Consider the following 20,313-nt stretch of genomic DNA (forward strand, 5'->3'; position numbering starts at 1 on the left):
GCTGGCCTGGAACTCACTATGTAGACCAGGCTGGCCTTGAACTCATAGAGATCTGCCTGCCTCTGCCTCCCAAGTCCTGGGACTACAGGCGTGCACCACCACGCCTGGCTTTTTTTCATTTTTTATTCTGGATACACTCTTCATCAGATACACAATGTGCAAGTATTTTTCCCTGTCTAAAGTTTATCTTTCCTTTCTCTTAACAGAAATGTCTTTTTTTTAAAAAAAAAAAAAAAAGAAAAAGAAAAAGGAAAAAAAAAAGGAGTGGGGGAGGTTGGGGTATGGGAAATTCAAGATAAAATCTACTGTGGCTTTTGGAAGATTTAAAAATGAAAATACAGGAGTGGAGAAATGGCTCAGTGATTATGAGCACTACCTGTTCTTGCAAAGGACCTGGATTCGGTTCCCAGCACCCACATGGTGGCTAACAACTAACCATTCTTTACACCAGATCCAGGGGATCTGAGGCCCTCTTCTGGCCTCTGTAGGCACTGCATGTACTGGTGTACCTACATACATGTGGCAAAACACTCATACACATAAAAATAAAAATGAAAACATTAAACACATAACAGTATGATTTAACAGACTAGAACTATCTTGGGCTAGGGCTGTGGCTCATTGGTAAAGTGCTTGTTTAACATACACAATCCAAGGTTCAATCTCTACCATCACAAAAACAAAATGAAAATCTCTGTCCACATATTTACTTACAGAGTAAAAACATCAGAAAATGGCCAAGAATTTTCAATCATATTTTGGTAAAGGAGTGGCTACAACATGTCCAAAAAAAAAAAAAAGAACCCTTACCTGAGGGACTTGGAGCAGGTCTCTGTAATGGTGGTCTAAAACCTGGAGCTTTGGAAGTATCAGACTGGTGTAGAGGATCTGAATTTGGCAAATATGAGGATTTTCCTGATAGAATAGATTCTGGTGTTGACTGAGATGAAACTACAGATCCTCCCCAGAAGGCATGAGCAGAAGAAGGGCTGTTTTCAAACAATGTGCTAAAGGGCCCAAATGGTAAAGGGGCACTGAAATTGGGAGCAAGAGGCTTATTTGCTGGATGTACTGAATTCTGACAAGCACTTTGTGTACTTAAGGTCGAAGGTAGCTGGACAGAGGAGGGAACACTGTGAGGTCTTTTAATGTGATTGACATTGAGGACAGCAACAGATGAATTTTGCACTGGAGCTGGATTTTTGTGAGGGGCAGTTGTACCATGAGGTGGGGGTCTAATAGCAGGGGTTTCCATTTTAGGAGGCTGGGAGCATCCCATTTGTGTTTGAGGCATAGGGTAAGTCACTGGGGCAGTAGAAGGCACCGCCACTGGAGCAGAACTTGTTGCTATAGGAGGAACAGTCATTCTAACATCCGGAGGAGGAACCTGAGACTGCTGAAGAGGTGGTCTTGGCTCCTGAGAAATAGATCCCGGAGGCTGTTGCTGAGTAGAATGAACTGATGAACTCCCAGAACTGCTGCTGTTTGGAGGTCTATTATTTGTGGTTTCTACTACTGGTGGACTACCTGCTTCCTGTTCAGAGGAAGATGCCCCTTTATTTGGAGATGCTGATCCACAATCCAAAGGGCTATTTCTAGAAACTCCTCCAGGCTGGGCTGGTGGTGATGGGGAAGATGGGGATGATACTGGATAGTGTTCTTTGGCAGTAGGCATAGGATATGTGGCATTTGTGGGTGCAGTGCTGTTGTTGCTTGCTGTAGTTGTGACTGTTGTGGTTGTGGCATTGGATGTCTTCACAACTGTGACAAAAAGCTGCCTTCTGACTGAAGGAGAACTTGGACTGCCATTTGAAGATGTACCAGGCACCGTTGAAGCTGATGAACTGGTTGTAGTTGTTGGACTTGAAGTTAAAGAACCTGCTGAATTCACCTGAGAACCACTGCTATTCTGATTGCTATGGCGAGGCACCATGTGAGGCTTAGGCGAGTTAGTAGCTCTGGCAGGGCTCAAAGGCCTGACAGGAAAAGGACCCCAAGTGGATTGAGCTGGTGGAAAAGTACCTCCAAAGTGGGTCATGGGCAACCTTGGTGGACGGATCTGCTGGAAAGTCTGAGCAGCAAGCAAAGCATGTGCAAATTGTGGAGGAGGATATGCTAATGGAAGAGAAACTGGAAAACCAGGCCTCACATTATTCACTGGGTTCTTAATGGTTTTGTGAGTGGATGCAGAAGAAATTGCAGGCACAGTGAGTGCTGTGGCAGTTTGAGATGTTGATGACAGAGCTACAGTCGTCATTTTAATTCCCATTAAGGAACTGTTAGCAGCAGTGGTGGTAGGTGCTGATGACCCTATTTTGGAATTTGCTGAGGAGCTTTTCAAACGATTCTTTGGAATAAGTTCATCAATTTCTTTGTCTGGATCCTTGATCAAAGCATTGATCAACTGAGTTGCCTGTCTTGTTGACTCAGTGCCACCCCTGTATTATGAAAAGAAACCAACCAAAAAATAAAAAGCAAAAGCAAAAACCAATTAGAACTAATTTTCATCAGTTTCTAACAATATAAAGTCTACCATTCATTTCTGTGTAGACGTATGTAACCACAACATACATACAGAGAACAGATAAACCAAAGTGAAAAATTAGTCTTCTCATGACTTTTAAAATATTGTGGAAACAATAAATTACTTTGAAATACCACCATGCTTTTCTTTATTGGTGGGAAGTGTTACTGGACTTCCATGTGCTAGGTAACTACCACTAACCTACACTACCGATTTTAAGTGATTATTTCCTTATGAAAATTCATTTCATTATTGTTTCCTTTTGGGGGGAGGTCTTTTTGAAACAGGGTCTCCCTGTACCCCCAGTTGACTTGAAAGTCACTATGTGGGACCAAGCTGGCCTTGAACTCACAGAGATCAGAGATCCACCTGCTTCTGCCTAACAAGTGCTGGGACTACAGGCATGCACCACTACATCCGGCCTTATTGTTTCTTTAGAATAAGGTAGTATTTTCCTAATGTAAAATACATTATGGCTAGGAAAACCACTATGCACAAAAGCTTGTGCAGCCCACAATGCTATTATTAAGTTAAATAGTGGATCGACTGGCAGATGTGGTGGAACATACCTTCAATCCAAGCAAACAAGAGGCAGAGGCAGGAAGATCTTTTTGAGTTCCAGGCCAACAGGGCTAAACAGTGAGACCCCATCTCAAAAAGAAAGTTTGTCAAGAAAAAAAAAAAAAAAAAAAAAACCGGGGGGGGGGGACAATGCCTTTAACCAAGGGATAGGTAGAGGCAGGCGGATCTCTGTGAGTTCAAGGCCAGCCTGATCTACACAGTGAGGTCCAGGCCAGCTGGGGCTACAGGGAGACCCTGTCTCAAAAAGACAAAAGACAAAAAACAAACAAAAACCAAACCAAATAAAAAAGAATCCAAGAAGTTGGGAGTGCACCTTGTCTAAGAATTATAGGTTCGATCTTTAGCATTCCAAAACCAAACTACAAAACACCAATGCAAGTAAGCACAAAAACTTTACAACTAAGTAGAAAAGAGAATTTTATTTTCAATCTTGATCTCTAGAATTATTTGGTATACTACGGTCTACTATATAATTCACAAGTAGTTTCTCTATCAGTAATATTGTAACCCCTAGAGGAAAGATATCTAAAAATGAGTAAAGAATCCAAACCTATGCCACAAACTACTTGCCTTTTCTCTACATCTATAGCAGGCCATGGCTACTCAATTATGCTAACAGAGGGAAAACAATAGAGGATGGAAAGATGAGTAGGAAATGAATGGTTAAATGCCTCATAGACGAATTTACAAGGGTTACAGACAAAATTCAAATACTCTTCCAAAGGAACTGGGATTCAAAACAACTTCTAACATCCTTATGATTCCTTTTATTGGGGGGTGGGGGAGCTTTTTTGAGACATGATCTCCCTGTAGCCCCAGCTGGCCTCACCACTATACCTGGCTCCTTATGAATTCTTAAGCTATCTATCACCTTTATTTTAAAGGTATTCGAGCACAGATGTATAAGTTATTCAAGTTAAATATTCATTTTATATTTAAAACTATTACTGAGCTCAAATTCTAAGATCAATTTTAAGAATGTAATCTTGGAAAAACAAAATCTCAAATGCAAATTTGAGATAAAGATAAAAATTGCCAGGCATGGTGGCCCAGGTTTGGTGGTACATGCCTTTAATCCCAGCACCAGGGAGGCAGAGGCAGGCAGATCTCTGTGAGTTACACACACACACACACACACTCACGCACGCACGCACACATGCACGCACGCATGCACACATGCAGGCGCGGCCTGGAAAAGATGCCTCAGTGAGTAAGAGTTTGCTGCACAAATGTTGAGGATCACGGTTTGGATTTCCAACTCCCACATGAAAGCTAAGCTATGCATGCCTACAAACCCCAGTGTTGGGGATGGGGGACAGATCCTAGGGCTCTCTGGCCAGCCAGACTATCCCAAAAAGCAAGCTTTAGGTTCAGTGAGAAAGACCTTATCTTAAGGGAATAAGACAGTGTGATATAGAGTATGACCCTGAAACATTCTCTTCTAGCCTCTGCCAGCCCAAATGTGAACACGCCCTCACCACCTTCCTGCCCCCGACACGTATACATTACTGGGCTCAGGACATACCTCAGTTGGTAAAGGACTTGCCTTGCAAGCATGGAGACCCAATTTTGAGCCCTAGAACCCTTGATTTTTTATAAATAGGCTGGCCATCATTACATGTGTGCTCATAACCTTAATGGTAGGAAGGCAGAGGCAGCTGGGTAACTAGGGCTCACCGGGCATCCAGCATAGCATACATGGCCAGACCAGTGAGAGACTTCCCAAGAAAAAACCCCAAAAATAAATCAATGAATAAATAAATCAAAGCAAAACAAACAAACAAAAAAGGAGTGTACCCGAGGATCTACACCCAAGTTTTCCTCTGGCAGTCACAAGCATGAGCAAACACTTGCACCCACACTCACACACGAGCATGCAGGGGTGCACATACACACACAAAATATGTACTACCAAACACAAAATTCTACTGAAAGCTCAAATGGTTACAAACATTAATATGCATAAAACAGAAAGGAAGAAAACAAGAGATAGTTTTGCCTTATAGTTATTATCCGGTCTCCAGTCTTGTCTTTTTGCTTATCGATATCTATGTGTGCACCAGTGAATTCTCGAATAGCATTGATATTGCAGCCACCTCTTCCAATTACTCTGGATATCACAGTTGACGGGACAGATACTTTCTTTGACCTGTTTAAAAATTGCAAAGACAGATTAATAATTTATGATAAATCATTACTATGAGTGGATATAATTACAATAAGAAGTTATTACTATGATATTATTCTATAAATGGAGAAGAGGCTATCATTAAATAAGCTTCCTGAATTTATTCTTTTTTTTAGATTTATTGTATATGTGTGTGCATGCCTGTGCGCGTGCGTGCGCAAGTGTTTTGTCTGAATGTATGTATGTGTACCACATGTGTATCTAGTGCTCAACAAAGAGAAGACATGAGATTTCCAGGAACTGGAGTTACAAATCCTTGTGACCTGTCTTATATTATGGGTGTTAGTGACCGAAAGAAGAGCTCTTAACTGCCATCACTTTAGAGCACCCCCATATTTAGTCTTTTGTTTCTTAAGACAGGTCTCATGTATAAGCCCAGCTGGCCTGGAACTTACTATGCAGACCAGTTTGGCCTCAAACTCACAGAGTTCTATCTGCCTGCCTTTGCCTCTTAAGTGCTGGGATTAAAGGTGTGTGCACCATGTGTAGCTTAACTATTCTTTTTTTTTGGGGGGGGGGCTCTTTTTGGTCCCTGTAGCCCCAATTGTCCTGGAACTCACTATGTAGACCAGGCTAGCCTTGAACTCACAGAGATCGGCCTCCCTCTGCCTCCCGAGTGCTGGGATTAAAGGTGTGCACCACCATGACCGGCTAACTATTCTTAATGTAGTTCAATAAGCAGTCAATAAGAAGTCATAAAGACAGGTATGTTGGCATGCTTTAGCCTAGCTTCTCATCTCATTATCATCCTATTATATCCCTGTAGCACACACTACGTAGACATGCACTCTGCTAATACAAATATTAGTGATAAAAATAGCAGGCAGGGAGATTTTGTGTATGTACTGAGTGGACAGCCATCAAATAAATATACCACCATACCACTTGGTGCTGTAATAATGTATCATAAAGACATACTGGTTAACATATCTAATTTAGCCTAAGGGATCAAAAAAAGCATTTTGCAGGTACTTTTGAGTATTTCATTTGCATTAACTCTAAGAATGACATGAACATTTCTTGTTTTTCTTTGAAAAAAAAAAAAAAAAAAAGGTGGATCTCTATGAATTCAAGGTCGGCCTGGTCTGCATATGGAGTTCCAGGCCAGTTGGGGCTACAGGGAGACCCTGTCTCAAAAAGACCAAAAAATAAATAAATAAACAAGCAAATAAATAAAAACAAAACAACAACAAAAACCACCACCTCGGTATACCTCTTAATAAGTAAGAAAAAAAGAAAAGCTTACTGAAAATTAAAAAAAAAAAAAATCCTACCCAGGCTAGACTCTCAAGTGTTGGGAGATAGAGGCAAGAGGATCAGGATTTATTCAAAGTCATCTTCGGCTATATGGAAAGTTCAAGGCCAGCTTAGGCTATGAGACAGGGTCTCAATTATGTAGCCCAGATTGGCTTTGAGATCAAGCAGCCCCGCTGTCTCTGACTCTCCCATACATAGCGGAATTATAGGCATGCGTGAGCTACCAAGCCTGACTTGAAAAAATTTAATTTATTTACCTATTTATCTGAAATTCGGTCTCAAACAGCCCAGGACAGGCTGGCCTTGAACTCGCTAAGGATGATCTCCCTGCTTGTATCTGACAAATACTAGGCTTACAGGTATGTACCACCAGGCCTGACACATTTTAATTTTAAATATTCAAATTAGAGAAAGGTAGATGAGCTGGGAGACAGCTCACTGGTAGAATGTTTGGCTAGTATGTATAAGGCCCTGGGTTTAATCCTCAACACTGAAAGAGGAAAAAATGCAAATTTCTGATAAATCATTTAAAGAATAATTCTGGAAGAAATGTAGCACCAGAAGTGGTAGAGCATGCCTGTAATTCCAGCAGTGAGGAGGCTGAGGCAAGAGGATAATCTTATCTGGAAGCTAGACCCAGCTACAAAGTAGGATCCTGTCTCAAAATAACAGAGTATGGTAGTGCAGGCCTTTAATCCCAGCACTTAGATCTCTGTGAGTTCAAGGCCAGCCTGGGCTGCAAAGCAAGTTCCAAGACAGCTGGAGCTACAGGGAGACCCTGTCTTAAAAAAAAGAACTTCTAAGCATACTACAAATACTAAATTTACAAACAAATACCTACTCATTTTAGTCTTGCAGTTGATGTTTGTTGTTGTTACTGTTTTGACACAGTCCATGTATCCCAGGCTGGCCTCAAACTGTTTCCACCTCTCAAGTACTATGATTACAGGTGTGCATTACTACATCTAATTTATGCTATACTGAGGATTGAACCTAGGGGTGTCATGGAAGCTAGTCAAGCACCCTAAAACTGAACTATATCCCCAGCCCCTAGGTGTTGATTTTAATTAGTTCATCAGAGTTGTATGTGAATGAGTGAGAGTTTGTGTGACAAAATGAGAGTGATGTAAAGATGGAGGAAGTTTGTTTTAAATTATAAAAAGAAAACCATGTTGTATTGGGATTAACAGTAATGGTAATTTTGGTTAAACAGTGCTCTTGTTCCAAATAAAAGTTTACTGTCTTTAAGGACATTTAAGGAAGTTCTCCTCCTCTGTCTGTTTTGAGTCTCATTCTTTAGCACAGGATTGCCTGGAATTCAGTATGCAGGCCAGGCCTTAATATTGTAGCAATGTTCCTGCTTCCTCAGTGCTGACACAGGCCTACAATCTCACTTGTGAGACTAAGGCAGAAGGATCACAAGTTCAAGGGCTGCCTGGGCTACATAGTTAACTACAGGGCTAGCCTGGAGAACTAAGTAAGACCCTATCTCAAAATAAAAACCTAAAGAATGGTCTACAGATACAGATCAATCACACAGCGCTCATACAATGTGGGAAGGCCCTGGGTTCAATCCCCCGTACCACACGCAAAAAATACTGTATTAATCACAACCTTAATTTTTAGAGTACTAACATTTTTTATCTACATGTGAGATATGGCAAGGTTGTCACTGATGACCAGACTGGGCTTTCAGACATGAGTCTATCTGCAACCTTGGGAACAATGGGAGAAATTTGACTGTAATGTAAGTAATACTTCATTGTCAACACATGCAAAGACTGAAAAAAACAAAGAATCACTTACCTTCTTACAACTTCTTTCCAGCCTTCTTCCCTCTTTTGCCCACGTTTAGGACTTGCTACTGTTAACTTCCCATTTGGAGAGGAAAGAGGAGATGGACCAGATTTTGTGCAAGTAGATAGAGAATTACTGGTCCCTTCATTGACAGTCTCTGACAATCTTTAACAAATGAGGGAAAATACATTAATTCAAAACAGATAAAAATTTAAGTAATAAAAGTAGTCAGTTACATTATCTTTATTGTTTAAGACTAATTAAAAAGATGTAGATTTTATTTTTGACTTCTCTAATATTTAACATGCAATAATGAGGAGCCTGTTTTGAGAAGATACTTTGTCCAGAATTCTGGAGGCAGGCACAGGTGGATATCTGTGAGGGCAAGGCCAGCCTGGTCTACACAGTGAGTTCCAGGCCAGCTGAACAAAGAAAAAAAAGAAAGGAAGATACTACAAAGGTGGCCAATTTAGCAGAGTAGGATCATAACAGTGTGAAACTACAAATCAATACTTGTTTTTGATTGTTTGACACAATCTGTTGCTACATAGTTCCGTCTGCCTTGAACTAACTAGCTATATGTAGCTCAAGCTGGCACTGTACTTTTGAGTCTCTTGCTTTAGTTTCTGAAATGCTGGGATTACAAACATTTACCACCATGTGCAGCTTTACTATCAGTACTTTTTATGGACTGAACTTAATAGCCATTAGATTATCAACTGGGGGCTGTCCTCTCATACTTATGGTTCATCAAAGAGCTGAAAAGAACTTTAGCTCAACCCTTCCTCTCCAGAAGAAACAGAGAGAGAGAGAGAGAGAGAGAGAGAGAGAACATAGTGAAACAGTTTGGGGGGTCTCATCAGCACAAAATCTTAAGTACAGCTTAGTCTTTAACTGAAAGTGGTCTTCAGCACATAGACAAATCTTCAGTTAATTCACTTGCTTTATCAAAAACTTCAGCAACAGGTGTTTGATGAAAACACTGTAAACAGTAAAAGTAAAAATCAGAACTAACTTTGTAGAAACTTTGCCAGAAACAGATTTCCTTTCTTCCTTCGGGAAGGTAACAAGAACAGAAGGCTGTTTTTTGCTGGTCACAGTGGTAGTGACCGCGGCTGGTGAATGATTGTCACTTTTCCTGCTGCTGTTGCTGTTACTACTCTCATCACTGCAGCTGGAAATCCTCATGTTGTCACTGTCCCCACTCTCGCTGGTACTGCTGCTCTTGGACTCTCCATTCACCTTCTCTGGCTGACTGTATGAAATTGGTAGTGGATCATCAAACATAATTTGAACATTTTCTGGAGTAATTTTATTTTTCCTGTTTTTCCTCTTTGAACTGGTTGTAGTTATGGTATTATTTCTTTTACCATGGGAACCTGCCAAAGTTGTCCAGGTTGCAGATATTCCTATGGTAGTAGTGGTAGTGGCACTTGGAGGCTCTGTCAAGACTTCAGGTTCTTCTGAAAAAGTAGCAATACTGAATTAGCAAGCTCTATTTACCTTTAAGCAATTGAACAAAACAAAGTAATACTCAAGAGTTACTTGTTAGTATTGAGCATGAGATCCTCAGTTACTCAGCATTCATGGATCATTAGGTTGAAAGGACTGAGCTGTCAAAGTTTAATAGACAGCTATAGAGTATCTGGGCACAGTTTGGAAATATGAATTATGTATCATATATTACATAACATTAAATTTCTTAAGTATAATGTAATGGCCATATAAAATAATGTCTTTCTGGGAAAGGACTTAAGTATTTAAGGGTGATTTCACATGTGTACAGCTTAGATGTACACAAATTATCATTATTATCAAAGGTAGTAGTACATAGTATTTTGGTTGTTTGAGACAGGGTCTCATGCAATCTAGGTTAGCCTGAGACTCACTCTGTAGCCAAGGATAACTGAGAACTTCTGATTCACTGTGTCCACTTCCCAAGCTTGGATTACAGTGATACACCATTATGCCTGGTTTAGTAATTTGTTTAGTACTAGGGTTTGAATTTAAGGCCTAGTGCATGGTAGGCAAGTGCTCTAACATTGAGTTACCTCCCTAGCACTCTTCCAACTTTTTATTTTGAGACAGAGTCTCATGAAGTTATTCACACTGGCCTTGAACTCAGTACGTAGCTCAAAGTATTGAACTTGTGATCACTTTGCCTCAGCTTACTGAGTAACTGAGATTACAAACATTAGGTGCAATTTAGTACATGTAATTTTGACTTCAGTCTCAAACTGGATAGTTATTTGGAGAAAATACCTTCAACTTTAAGCTTTTCTTTTTCTTGAGCAGCTTGGAGTTCACAGTTCTCTTTATTTTTGGCTTCAATTTCCTCTAGTTTTCTTCTTTGTTCTTCCTTTTTCTTCCTTCTCTTCTCTTTTCGCTTTTCTCTTTTGGCAGCCAGAGCTAGCCTTCGGCTCTCTTCCCTTAACTGTTAAAGGATAAATAAAACAGAAATGTAATAGAAGAAACTGCTATAAGAAAAGAAGGCCCATAATATTATTATAGATAGTTAACCATAAATTCCAAATTCATTTGAATGAATTCACTGTTTTATCTATAACATACTGCAACCAGTTTAAAGACTACAATAAGCCCAGCATGGTGGTGCATACCTTTAATCCCAGCACTAGGGAGGCAGAAGCAAGATCTCTGTGGGCTAGAGGTCGCCCCCTCCCCCACACCACCAATGCTGGGATTAAAGGTGTGTGATACCACACTCACACTCAGCATTGCTAGAGGCCATTTTAAAAATATCAATTCAAACCAAGGTTTTTTAAAAAGGTATATGGGGGTGGAGAGATGGCTCAGCTCTTGTAGAGGACCCAGGTTCAAATCCCAGCACACACTAGGCAGCTAACAATCATAGGTAACTCCAGTTTCAGGAGCTATGAAGCTCTCTTCTGGCCTCCTCTGGCATTGTACAACATGGGTGCACTTACACACATGCAGGTAATCCATTCATACACATTTCTTAAAAGGTATAGAAGTAGAAGGTAGACTAATTTGAAAGAGAAAGGGGACCACTGAGAGGGGGTAGAAGAGGCAGAGTATAATGAATGACAGGGGTAACATCATCTAAGTACATAATAAGTATGTATAAAAATGTAAATGAAGCCATTATTTTGTACAGACACACACACATACATATCCATTTTTCTAAGACAAGGTCTTGACTACATAGCACTGGTTGGCTTAGCTAGCCTAGAACATACTAAAGACCAGGCTAGTCATAAATTAGATAGCAGCCTACTTCTGCCTCTTTTATCAAAGGATAAAACACAATCTGATTTTAATGTGAGTAAATGATAAACAGATACATAACTTTTTTTTGTTTTTGATCTTTGAGACAGTTTCCATATAGCCACAGCTAGCCTGGAACTTGATACACAGACCAGACTGGCCTTGATCTCAGAGATTTACCTCCCTCTGCTGGGATTAAAGGTATGTGCAAACAAGCCTGGCTCAGAAACATAACTTTTATAATTAAAAAAAAATAAGTTAGGGATGGACAGATGGTTCAGCAGTCAAAAGAGTAGTACCCAGCCGGGTGTGGTGGCGCACGCCTTTAATCCCAGCACTTGGGAGGCAGAGGCAGGTGGATCTCTGCGAGTTCAAGGCCAGCCTGGTCTACATAGTGAGTTCCAGGACAGCTGGGGCTACAGGGAGACCCTGTCTCAAAAAGATAAAAAAAAAAAAAGTAGTACCCCTCTTCTAGAGGACCAGAGTTTGATTCTGTGAAGGTTACTAACATGGAGATGGTATTTTTTTCATATACAGCATTTGTATTATGACCTTAAGCAGGGTCCCACTTCTGAATATTTTTATAGAATCCTATAAACAAGACTATTGACTTTTTAAAATTTATTTTCATTTTATGCATATGAGTGTTATGACTGCATGTATCTAAGTACACCCATGTCATACAGTGCCCATGGACAGAGAGGTTATCAGACCCCTGGAACTGGAATTACAGATGGTTGTAGCCGCCATGTGGGTGCTGGAATTAGAACCTATATCTTCTGAAAAAACAGTCAGTGCTCTTGAAGGCTAAACCATCTCTCTGTTAAGGTTCAGAGAGCCCTACCCACTCACCACCAGGGTCTCAAGGACTTCTCATGCTCTTGAGAAAAGGGAACCAAGTTGATAAGCACCCTGGTCTTTGAAGTTAAGAGAAGCAGACTTTTCTCCACTGTTTGGCAACACAGCAGGCTTCCCCTTTGATCTCTAAAGAGAACAGGTTTTAACAGTCCAGCTCCCCCCCACCAACTTTAAAGAAAATACATCTTCCTGCCTTCCCCAGTAAGCAGAAGCCCCCCTTTTTAAAAGACCCCAGCTCATCCCCAGGCAGACACTTTCCCTGCCCTGTAGGGAATCTGTCCCATGTATTCCTTTGTTAATAAACTCTGCTTTCTCCTGATCAACCCTATTCGGCATATTCTCCACCCCTCAAGACTATAGCCTTTATTAACAATGAAAACCTCTTAACTTCCTGCATTACTAAAATCTACACTTTTACCCTAACAATAATAATCTTGCCAGGTACACCTCAGGAACCATGTTATCATTTAGGTTCTTTGGCAATCCTTTGACCAGAACATTTTTAAAAATGACTAAAATCTAGATAATTGTGATTTCTGAGAGACCCACACCCTTCTTCTTGGGTATGATCTTTCTACCAAAGTACTCTTCTTTTTATTAACTTTCTTGATTAAAATTTCTATTACAATATCTCTTAATATAAGACACCAAAGCAGTTGGGAGGCAGAGGCAGGCGGATCTCTGTGAGTTCAAGGTCACCCTGGTCTATATAGTGAGTTCCAGGTCAGCTGGGCCACTGGGAGACCCTGTTTTAAAAAGGCCAAAAAATAAAAATTAAAAAAAAAAAGAACCCAACTCTACTCCATACTGACTGGTCTAGAAAGTCTGGAAAGTCTTTTCTACGGTGTGGATAAGAGTATTTTACCTAAGTGAAAGGTCACTAAAAGAGTAAGGAAACTTCTCAATTGGCAGCTGGGGGCTGCCTAGAACTGAACAGTGTAGCTCAGAATAACAGGAATGAACTACCACGCCTCCTCCTTCCATCCTGCTCTGCCCCCTCCCCCCCCCAATTCTGTCTGAAACTTATCTGCTACTTAGGTGCCTGAAAACTTTGGCCAACAATGGAGGATTTTTGTACATTTTATTTCTTTTTTTTTTTTTTGAGATATGGTCTACTAGTATCCTCAATAGGAACTCACTATGTAGACAAGCTGGCCTAGATCTCAAGAGATCTGCCTGCCCCTGCCTAGGCCACTGCCACTGCCTCCAGAGTGTTGGGTTTAAAGGCAGGGAGGTTTTTGTACCCTTGAGGCTAAGAGCCAGACTTATGTATGTTTGGGAAAGTAGTTAAGCAAAATCAGTTTAAATCTCTTTGGCAATGAAGAAAAAGGTACAGAAATTGCCAGCACAGGTAATTTTTGTCTCCTAGAAGTACACAAAATCCAGGCTAAAGAGAAGGAAAGGGGAAGCATTTCCCTTTTAGAAAATCAGTCAGAAAACACTAATTGGTAGTTAGGACTTATTCAATCCCAACATGTGGGAGGGTAGAGGGAAGTCGGCAGATAAGGAGGAGTTCAAGGTCATCTTTGTCCAGCAGATTCTATCCCCAAACAAATTTAAAAAGCACTAACTGATGACCTCTCTTTAAGTTCTTTGTAAGGGTAGAAGAACTGAACCTGATTGGTTAAGTGGGAAAGTAGGAATTGAGCACATGATTCAGTTCATTCCAGCATTAAGGAACTACCTGTCCTAGAAAGTTTTGTACACGTGTACTGAGACCCTGGGAAGGAGGCTTGTGCTTTCTTTTGCTTTCCAGTCTGGTTCTGACCACGTGGCATAGGTAAGTGTAAGGGGGAGAGGAGGACTGCAAGTAAGGGTGAAGGATGTATTTAAAAGCAAAACCCAATCAACCAAACAAGCAAGTTAAAAACTAAAGAACTGGGGGTTGGGGTGGAGGGTGGCCTATTTGAAGCTACCCTTGAATTTCTGATCCTCCTGTCTCTTCCTCACAAGTAATGGGCTTACAAGTACAATGCCTGGCTAAGGGGGAGGCTTGTCCCTTTAGAAAAACAGACTGTAGGCTGGGCTTGTACCTTATTAATAGGAGACTTCTGAACCCCTACAACAGTCATCCTGCCTTACTCTGATGAGTATGGTATTACAATTCAACTACAGTGCCCAGTCTTGTTTTTTTTTTTTTTTTTTTTTTTTTTTTTTTTTTTTTTTTTTTTTATTTGAGTGGGGTCTTGCTAAGTTGCCCAGGGTGGCCTCTAAATGGCTAGGCTCAAGCAACGGTCCACCTGAGTGTCCTGAGATGGGACTTTAGGAATCTGAAACTACCTGGGAAACAGAGTAAAAATCAGAAACAGGATTTTATCTAAACTCACCTGTTTGAGATTTGGGTAGGGACAGTAGGATCAGGGCAAGTCTCCATAAATGGGTATGACTTCAGAAGTATTCAAGTGCTTCAGGGAAGTAGTTCAGTCAGGGTACTGGTCCAAGAGCAATTACAGTCTGAATTATCAGTTTTACAATTCAGATTCAATAACTGTTGGATTTATTTACTTACTTAGCAGTTATTTGGTGGGGGAGCCATGGGCCCCACCAATCAGAGGTTAACCTAGTAAGAGTCAGTTTTCTCATTTCAATATATGGGTTCTGGGTGGTAAACTCAGATCATAAGGTTGGCAGCAGGGGCCTTTACCTGGTGAACCATCTTGAATGCCCCCTGAATTTCTTAAAGTTTTAATATTTTCTTTGAGACAGGGTCTCACTATATAGCTAAGGAACTCACTGAGACTCAGTTTGGCCTTCAACTAACTACTAGCCTCAGGTCTTCCCAGTGTTGGAATTACAGGCATGATCCACCACACCTGGTTTGAAGTTGGAAGGGTTTTGTTTGAGATCACTTTCATGGAAGCTAAGGCTATTCTAGAGCCTCTTGCCTCTATATCTTCCAAGAACTGGGATTTTAGTAGGTTTACTCCATTCCGCCTTAGGTATTTTGATTATCTGGCAAGATTTTTTAACACTCTGAAATCATGGCAAGTCAGAAATTCAGAGGATTGAGAGAAACCATCTTGGCGAGAGAGTAGTTGGAGAACAAAATGACATCACTAGACGCAAGTTATTTTAACTCTATACATGTGTGCTTACGCATTTACAGACAGAAAGCATGCAATTTTTAAAATAAAATGTGAAACATTTAAAAGAAGAGCAAAAGAGACTAGTGATTCAAACAGAATGAAGGTGAAGCCAACATCAGTAAATATTACAAGAGATCAAGATCAATGCCAAGCTGAAAGAAATAGAGGTAACAGGGTTTGGCAGCTAAGATGCCATGGGTCAACTCTATCATACTTCACTTGGAGCATAAGACAAACAGAAACCAAATGCTCTTGTAATACATGCATGGGGGACTGGTTCCAGGAATCCCAGGATACCAAAATCTTCATTTATCAAATTCTTTTAACATGTACTTTTTATTCTATTAAAAAAATTTATTATTTTTATTTTACGTGAATGACTGCATTGCCTGCATGTAAGTGCACCCATGTTGTACAATGCCCACAGAGGTCAGAAGAAGGCGTTGGATCCCCTGGAACTAGAGTTAAGGACAGTTGTTAGCTGCCATGTGAGTGCTGGGATTCGAACCTGGGTTCTCTGCAAGAGCAGTTTGTGCTCTTAACTGCTGAGCAACCTCTCCAGCTCTTATTCTTAAAAGAAGCCCAACATAATCTGTAATGTTTCCAACATAATCCTCTACTATGTTTCAAGTCATCTCTAGATTACTTATATAATACCTAATATAAAGCAAATGCTATATTAAAAGCTGTTTTTCCAAAACTGTTAGGTATACATGTTTAATACAAATCCAATGTATCCTTCCCCACCACCCTAGTTTCTGTTCTCATTTTGTTTTGAGTCAGGGTTTCACTATGCAGCCCTGGCTGGCCTGGCACTCAGTATGTAGACCAGGCTGGCCTCAACTCACAGAGATGAGCCGGCCTCTTTCTCCAGAGTTTTGGGATTAAAGGTAGGTGCCACCATACCCAGCATCTCTCAAATACTTTGGTTGAATCTGCAGGTGTGAACCTGTAGATACAGAGGGCTAGTTAGTTTTAAGGAATGGTTTCAGTACAACACTAAATTAGAGTACAACCTAGAAAAGATGAAGGACCTGAATATTTAGCATTTGTTTTCTGTTTCCTCAAGACAGGATCTCACATAGCCTAAGATGACCTCAAACTCCCTATTGTTGTCAAGAATGCCCCTGAACTCGTGACCCACCAGCCTCTAGACCACCCGCAAATCCTGAGATTACAGGGTTGCGTAACACCTAGCTCCAATAAAAATGTATGCTCTCATAAGTGGTAGGCATGGAAAAAAACATCTCTGCCATTACACAGTTTAAATTTAGTGAATGAGTGAGGAGACTCTCTAGTTGATAAACACAGCAAGTACAGTTAGTTATCCCTTGGTATCCTCAGGAATTGGTTCTAGCATCAAACCCAAAATCCATGGGTGCTCAATCCCTTATATAAAAGGGCATATCCAGGGGCTGGAGAGATGGCCCTGAAGTTAAGAGCACTAGGAGCTCTTGCAAAGGACCCAGGTACAGTTCCCAGCACTCACATGACGGCTATCACATGTCTATTACTACAGTTCCAGGGGATCCGATACCCTTTTCTGACCTCCAAGGGCTTTGTACAACATGGATGCAATACACATAAAAATAAAATATTTTTAAAATAAAAGGGCATATCTATGTACATCAAACCATATACTTTAATTAATGTTTATGAAACTTATAATACCTAATATAGCACTGGACAGTTAGATGGTGTTTTAATGGCAACAGAAATCTGTACATATTCATGATGGATACAGCTTTCATCTGGATATAAGTGATTCATAGTTGGTTGAATTCATATATGTAAACCCACAAAATATGGAGGGCCAACTGTACATTAAATTGTTACAATGCCTTGGGTTCAACTCTCAACACAGCTCAAAAAAATATTACATGTACAGGAGCAGGTATTTTTTTAAATTTTGAATACATTTATTTAATCTGTGTACAATATGCTCTAGTGAAGATCAGAAGGTAAGTTTCAGGAGTTGGTTCTTTTCCACAATATGGGTTCCAACCCTTGATCCCTGCTTGTCAGGCTTACCAGGAAGTACCTTTTACCTCAGTGGTTTTGATCCTTCAAGTTTTATGAAGGTACAGAACATACAGTATTTCAGACAAAGCAGAGAAACAATGAAAAAGCTGTAAGACACAATTGTACCTGGTATATTTAAGGAAAACTAATGTACCTGACAACAATACAAAAGAATTTCAGGATTATTAACAGGTTTTTAAGACCCTAGACTTAAAGAGTCTTCAGGAGCCTTAAAAATAATCATTGTTAGGCTTTGTTTCAGTATGTGTAATGCCAGCAATCCAGAGGTTGAAGCAGTAGGATTTGCACAAGTGCTAAGCTCATGAAGTGGCCTAGAAACAAAGTAAAGAGAATCTATCACTACTGTTAGTCCTGGCTCACTATGTAAACCAAGCTGGCCTCTAACTCAGATCTGTCTGCCTTTGACTTTGCAGTGCTGGCATTAGAATGCTGGGCTTACACTTTCATGGAATGGCTAGAGCGATGGCTCAGTGGTTAAAAGCACTGCTGCTCTTCTTCACGACCCATATTTGGTTCTCAAAATCCACATCCAGCAGTGTACAACCTCTGGTAACTCCAGTTCCAGGGGACTGGATATACACTCACACAGACACAACACACATAAATAACAAAAAAATTTTTTTTGGTCTTTTTTTTGAGACGTCTCCCTGTAGCCCCAGCTAACCTGTAACTCCCTATGTAAACCATACTGGCCTCGAACTCATCACAGAGATCCACTTGCCTCCGCCCCTTAAGTGCTGGGATTAAAGGTGTGCGCCACCATGCCTGGGAAAAATCTTTTATTTATTTTTTTTTTTAAATGATGAAGTAGCTTTGAATTTGACTACAAGGAAGTCAGTAGAGAGTAAGACCAAGTGCACACCTGTATCTCAGCACTTGGGAGGTGAAATCAGAAAGACCAGGGATTCAAAGTGATCCTATCTCAAATAAAAGAAGACTGAACAATTAACTTCACATGCTGATCCAGAAAGAGGAACATAATATAAGAAATAAGAGGATTATAACGATGTTGAATAGGACAAAAAACCTAATTTACAAATGGGGAGGAATTGTTTAGCAAGTTTATTGACTTCCTGGTAGAATGGATATCAGCAAGTGGATAAAGAAAGGGGTAAAGTGTTTGAAATTTTTCTTTTGATGAATTAATTTATAATTTACTCAGGAGACAAATGGTCTAAGTCAGATTAAAATAAACAAGAGAAATAGAGTTGTAATTGGATAAAGACCTAGAGAAATAGAGTATTCATTCTTTAGTATCTGGAAAGGAGAAGCACCTCTCCATCACTACTAAAATTCTAGGAGGTAGCCGAGCATGGTGGCACACACCTTCCAGCACTGCGGAGGCAGGTAGATCTCTGTGAGTTCAAGGCTAGCCTGGTCTACACAGTGAGTTCCTGGCCAGCTAGGGCTATAGGGAGACCCGTTCTTAAAGACCAGAAAAAAAAAATCCTAGGATGTGCTGGGCATGGTGGTGCATGCCTTCCCAGCACTTTAAAGGCACAGGCAGGCAGATCTCTATGAGTTTGAGGCCAACTGTTTCAAAGAAAACAGTAAAACAAAAACAAAAAAACCTAGGATGCATACATCCCTTATATAAAATGGTGTGACATTTGCATATAGCCTAATACAACATAAACGACATATAAATTTTCACATTGCTGTATTCTTTAGAAAAAAGTCCTTAAAACTACAGTACAGCTGTAGTGGCAAATTTTCAGTTTGCAGAGGCTAAATCCAAACTCATGGAACTCACAGAGAACAATGATATGACTATCAAGCATGAAAGGGTTCAATATTAATGCAGTTTAAAAAAAATTATTTATTATTTTTATTTTATGTATATGTGAGTGTCCTGCAATGCCTGCAGAGATCAGAAAAGGCTTTTGGATCCCCTGGGACTGGAGTTACGGAGAGCTGTTAGCTGCTATGTGGGTGCTGGGATTTGAACCCGGGTGTTCTGCAAGAACAACCAGTGTTCTTAACCACTAAACCATCTCTCTGGCCCCAAGTTAATGCAGTTTTAAAGCAAAAGCTGTCAAAGAGGATTTCTTCCCCAAAATACAGTTATTTATTGGGATATAGTATAAGAAGAAAGGGATAAGGAATAAGAAAAGTACAGGAAGTAAAGCAGAAAAGACAGAAAGTAGTCATCAGAATGTATGAAACTGGGATTATGGGACAAATGTGTTTAAAACTACATCCAATGTAGGGACTGAATCACATAAAGTAAAAAAAAATTTTTAAATTTTAGGGTTGGAGAACTGACTCCGTTGTTAAGAGCACTGGCTCCTCTTCCAGAGGACCCAGATTTGGTTCCCAGTGCCCACATGGTGATTAACAATCATCTGTAACTTGAGTACTAGTGGATCTGAACATTCTCTTCTGAGTCCTAGGGCATAAACATACATGCAGGCAAAACACTCATACACATAAAAATAAATTTAAAAATTTTATTAATCCCATGTAGGGGCTGGAGAGATGGCTTGGTGATTAAGAGCACTGTCTGCTTTTGCAGAAATCAATGACTGCTAACAATTGTCACTAACTCTAGTTCTAGAGGATCTAATGCCTTCTGACCCCTCGGGCATTGCACAACACAGGTGTGCTTGTGTACATGCAGACAGAATACTCATATACATAAAATAACATTTAAAAAATATAAACTAGAAAGCCCATGTAGCACTTTAAAAAAGCTATTAAAGAGATAGCTTTGGAGAGATGGTTCAGCTGTT

General features: G+C 40.2%; 1 protein-coding gene across 6 annotated transcripts in view; it reads right to left on the reverse strand.

Annotated features, from left to right (window-relative positions):
• Ankrd17 (ankyrin repeat domain 17) overlaps positions 1 to 20,313 on the reverse strand; it is a 172,434-nt gene that overhangs the window by 13,059 nt on the left and 139,062 nt on the right. For 5 of the 6 annotated variants that reach the window (XM_029568537.1, XM_017800736.2, XM_017800734.2 and 2 more), the window contains 5 exons: positions 10,611 to 10,782; positions 9,364 to 9,811; positions 8,358 to 8,513; positions 5,106 to 5,255; positions 811 to 2,438 (listed from right to left, as the gene is read on the reverse strand). In XM_029568537.1, the coding sequence (XP_029424397.1) occupies positions 811 to 2,438; positions 5,106 to 5,255; positions 8,358 to 8,513; positions 9,364 to 9,811; positions 10,611 to 10,782 (2,554 nt within the window). The remainder of the gene's footprint in view (positions 1 to 810; positions 2,439 to 5,105; positions 5,256 to 8,357; positions 8,514 to 9,363; positions 9,812 to 10,610; positions 10,783 to 20,313) is intronic. The other variant, XM_017800735.2, reaches the window with a different exon arrangement.

The sequence above is a fragment of the Nannospalax galili genome, unplaced genomic scaffold, assembly GCF_000622305.1.
Source record: "Nannospalax galili isolate Female #2095 unplaced genomic scaffold, S.galili_v1.0 scaffold800, whole genome shotgun sequence".
In the NCBI taxonomy this organism is placed as follows: Eukaryota; Metazoa; Chordata; class Mammalia; order Rodentia; family Spalacidae; genus Nannospalax; species Nannospalax galili.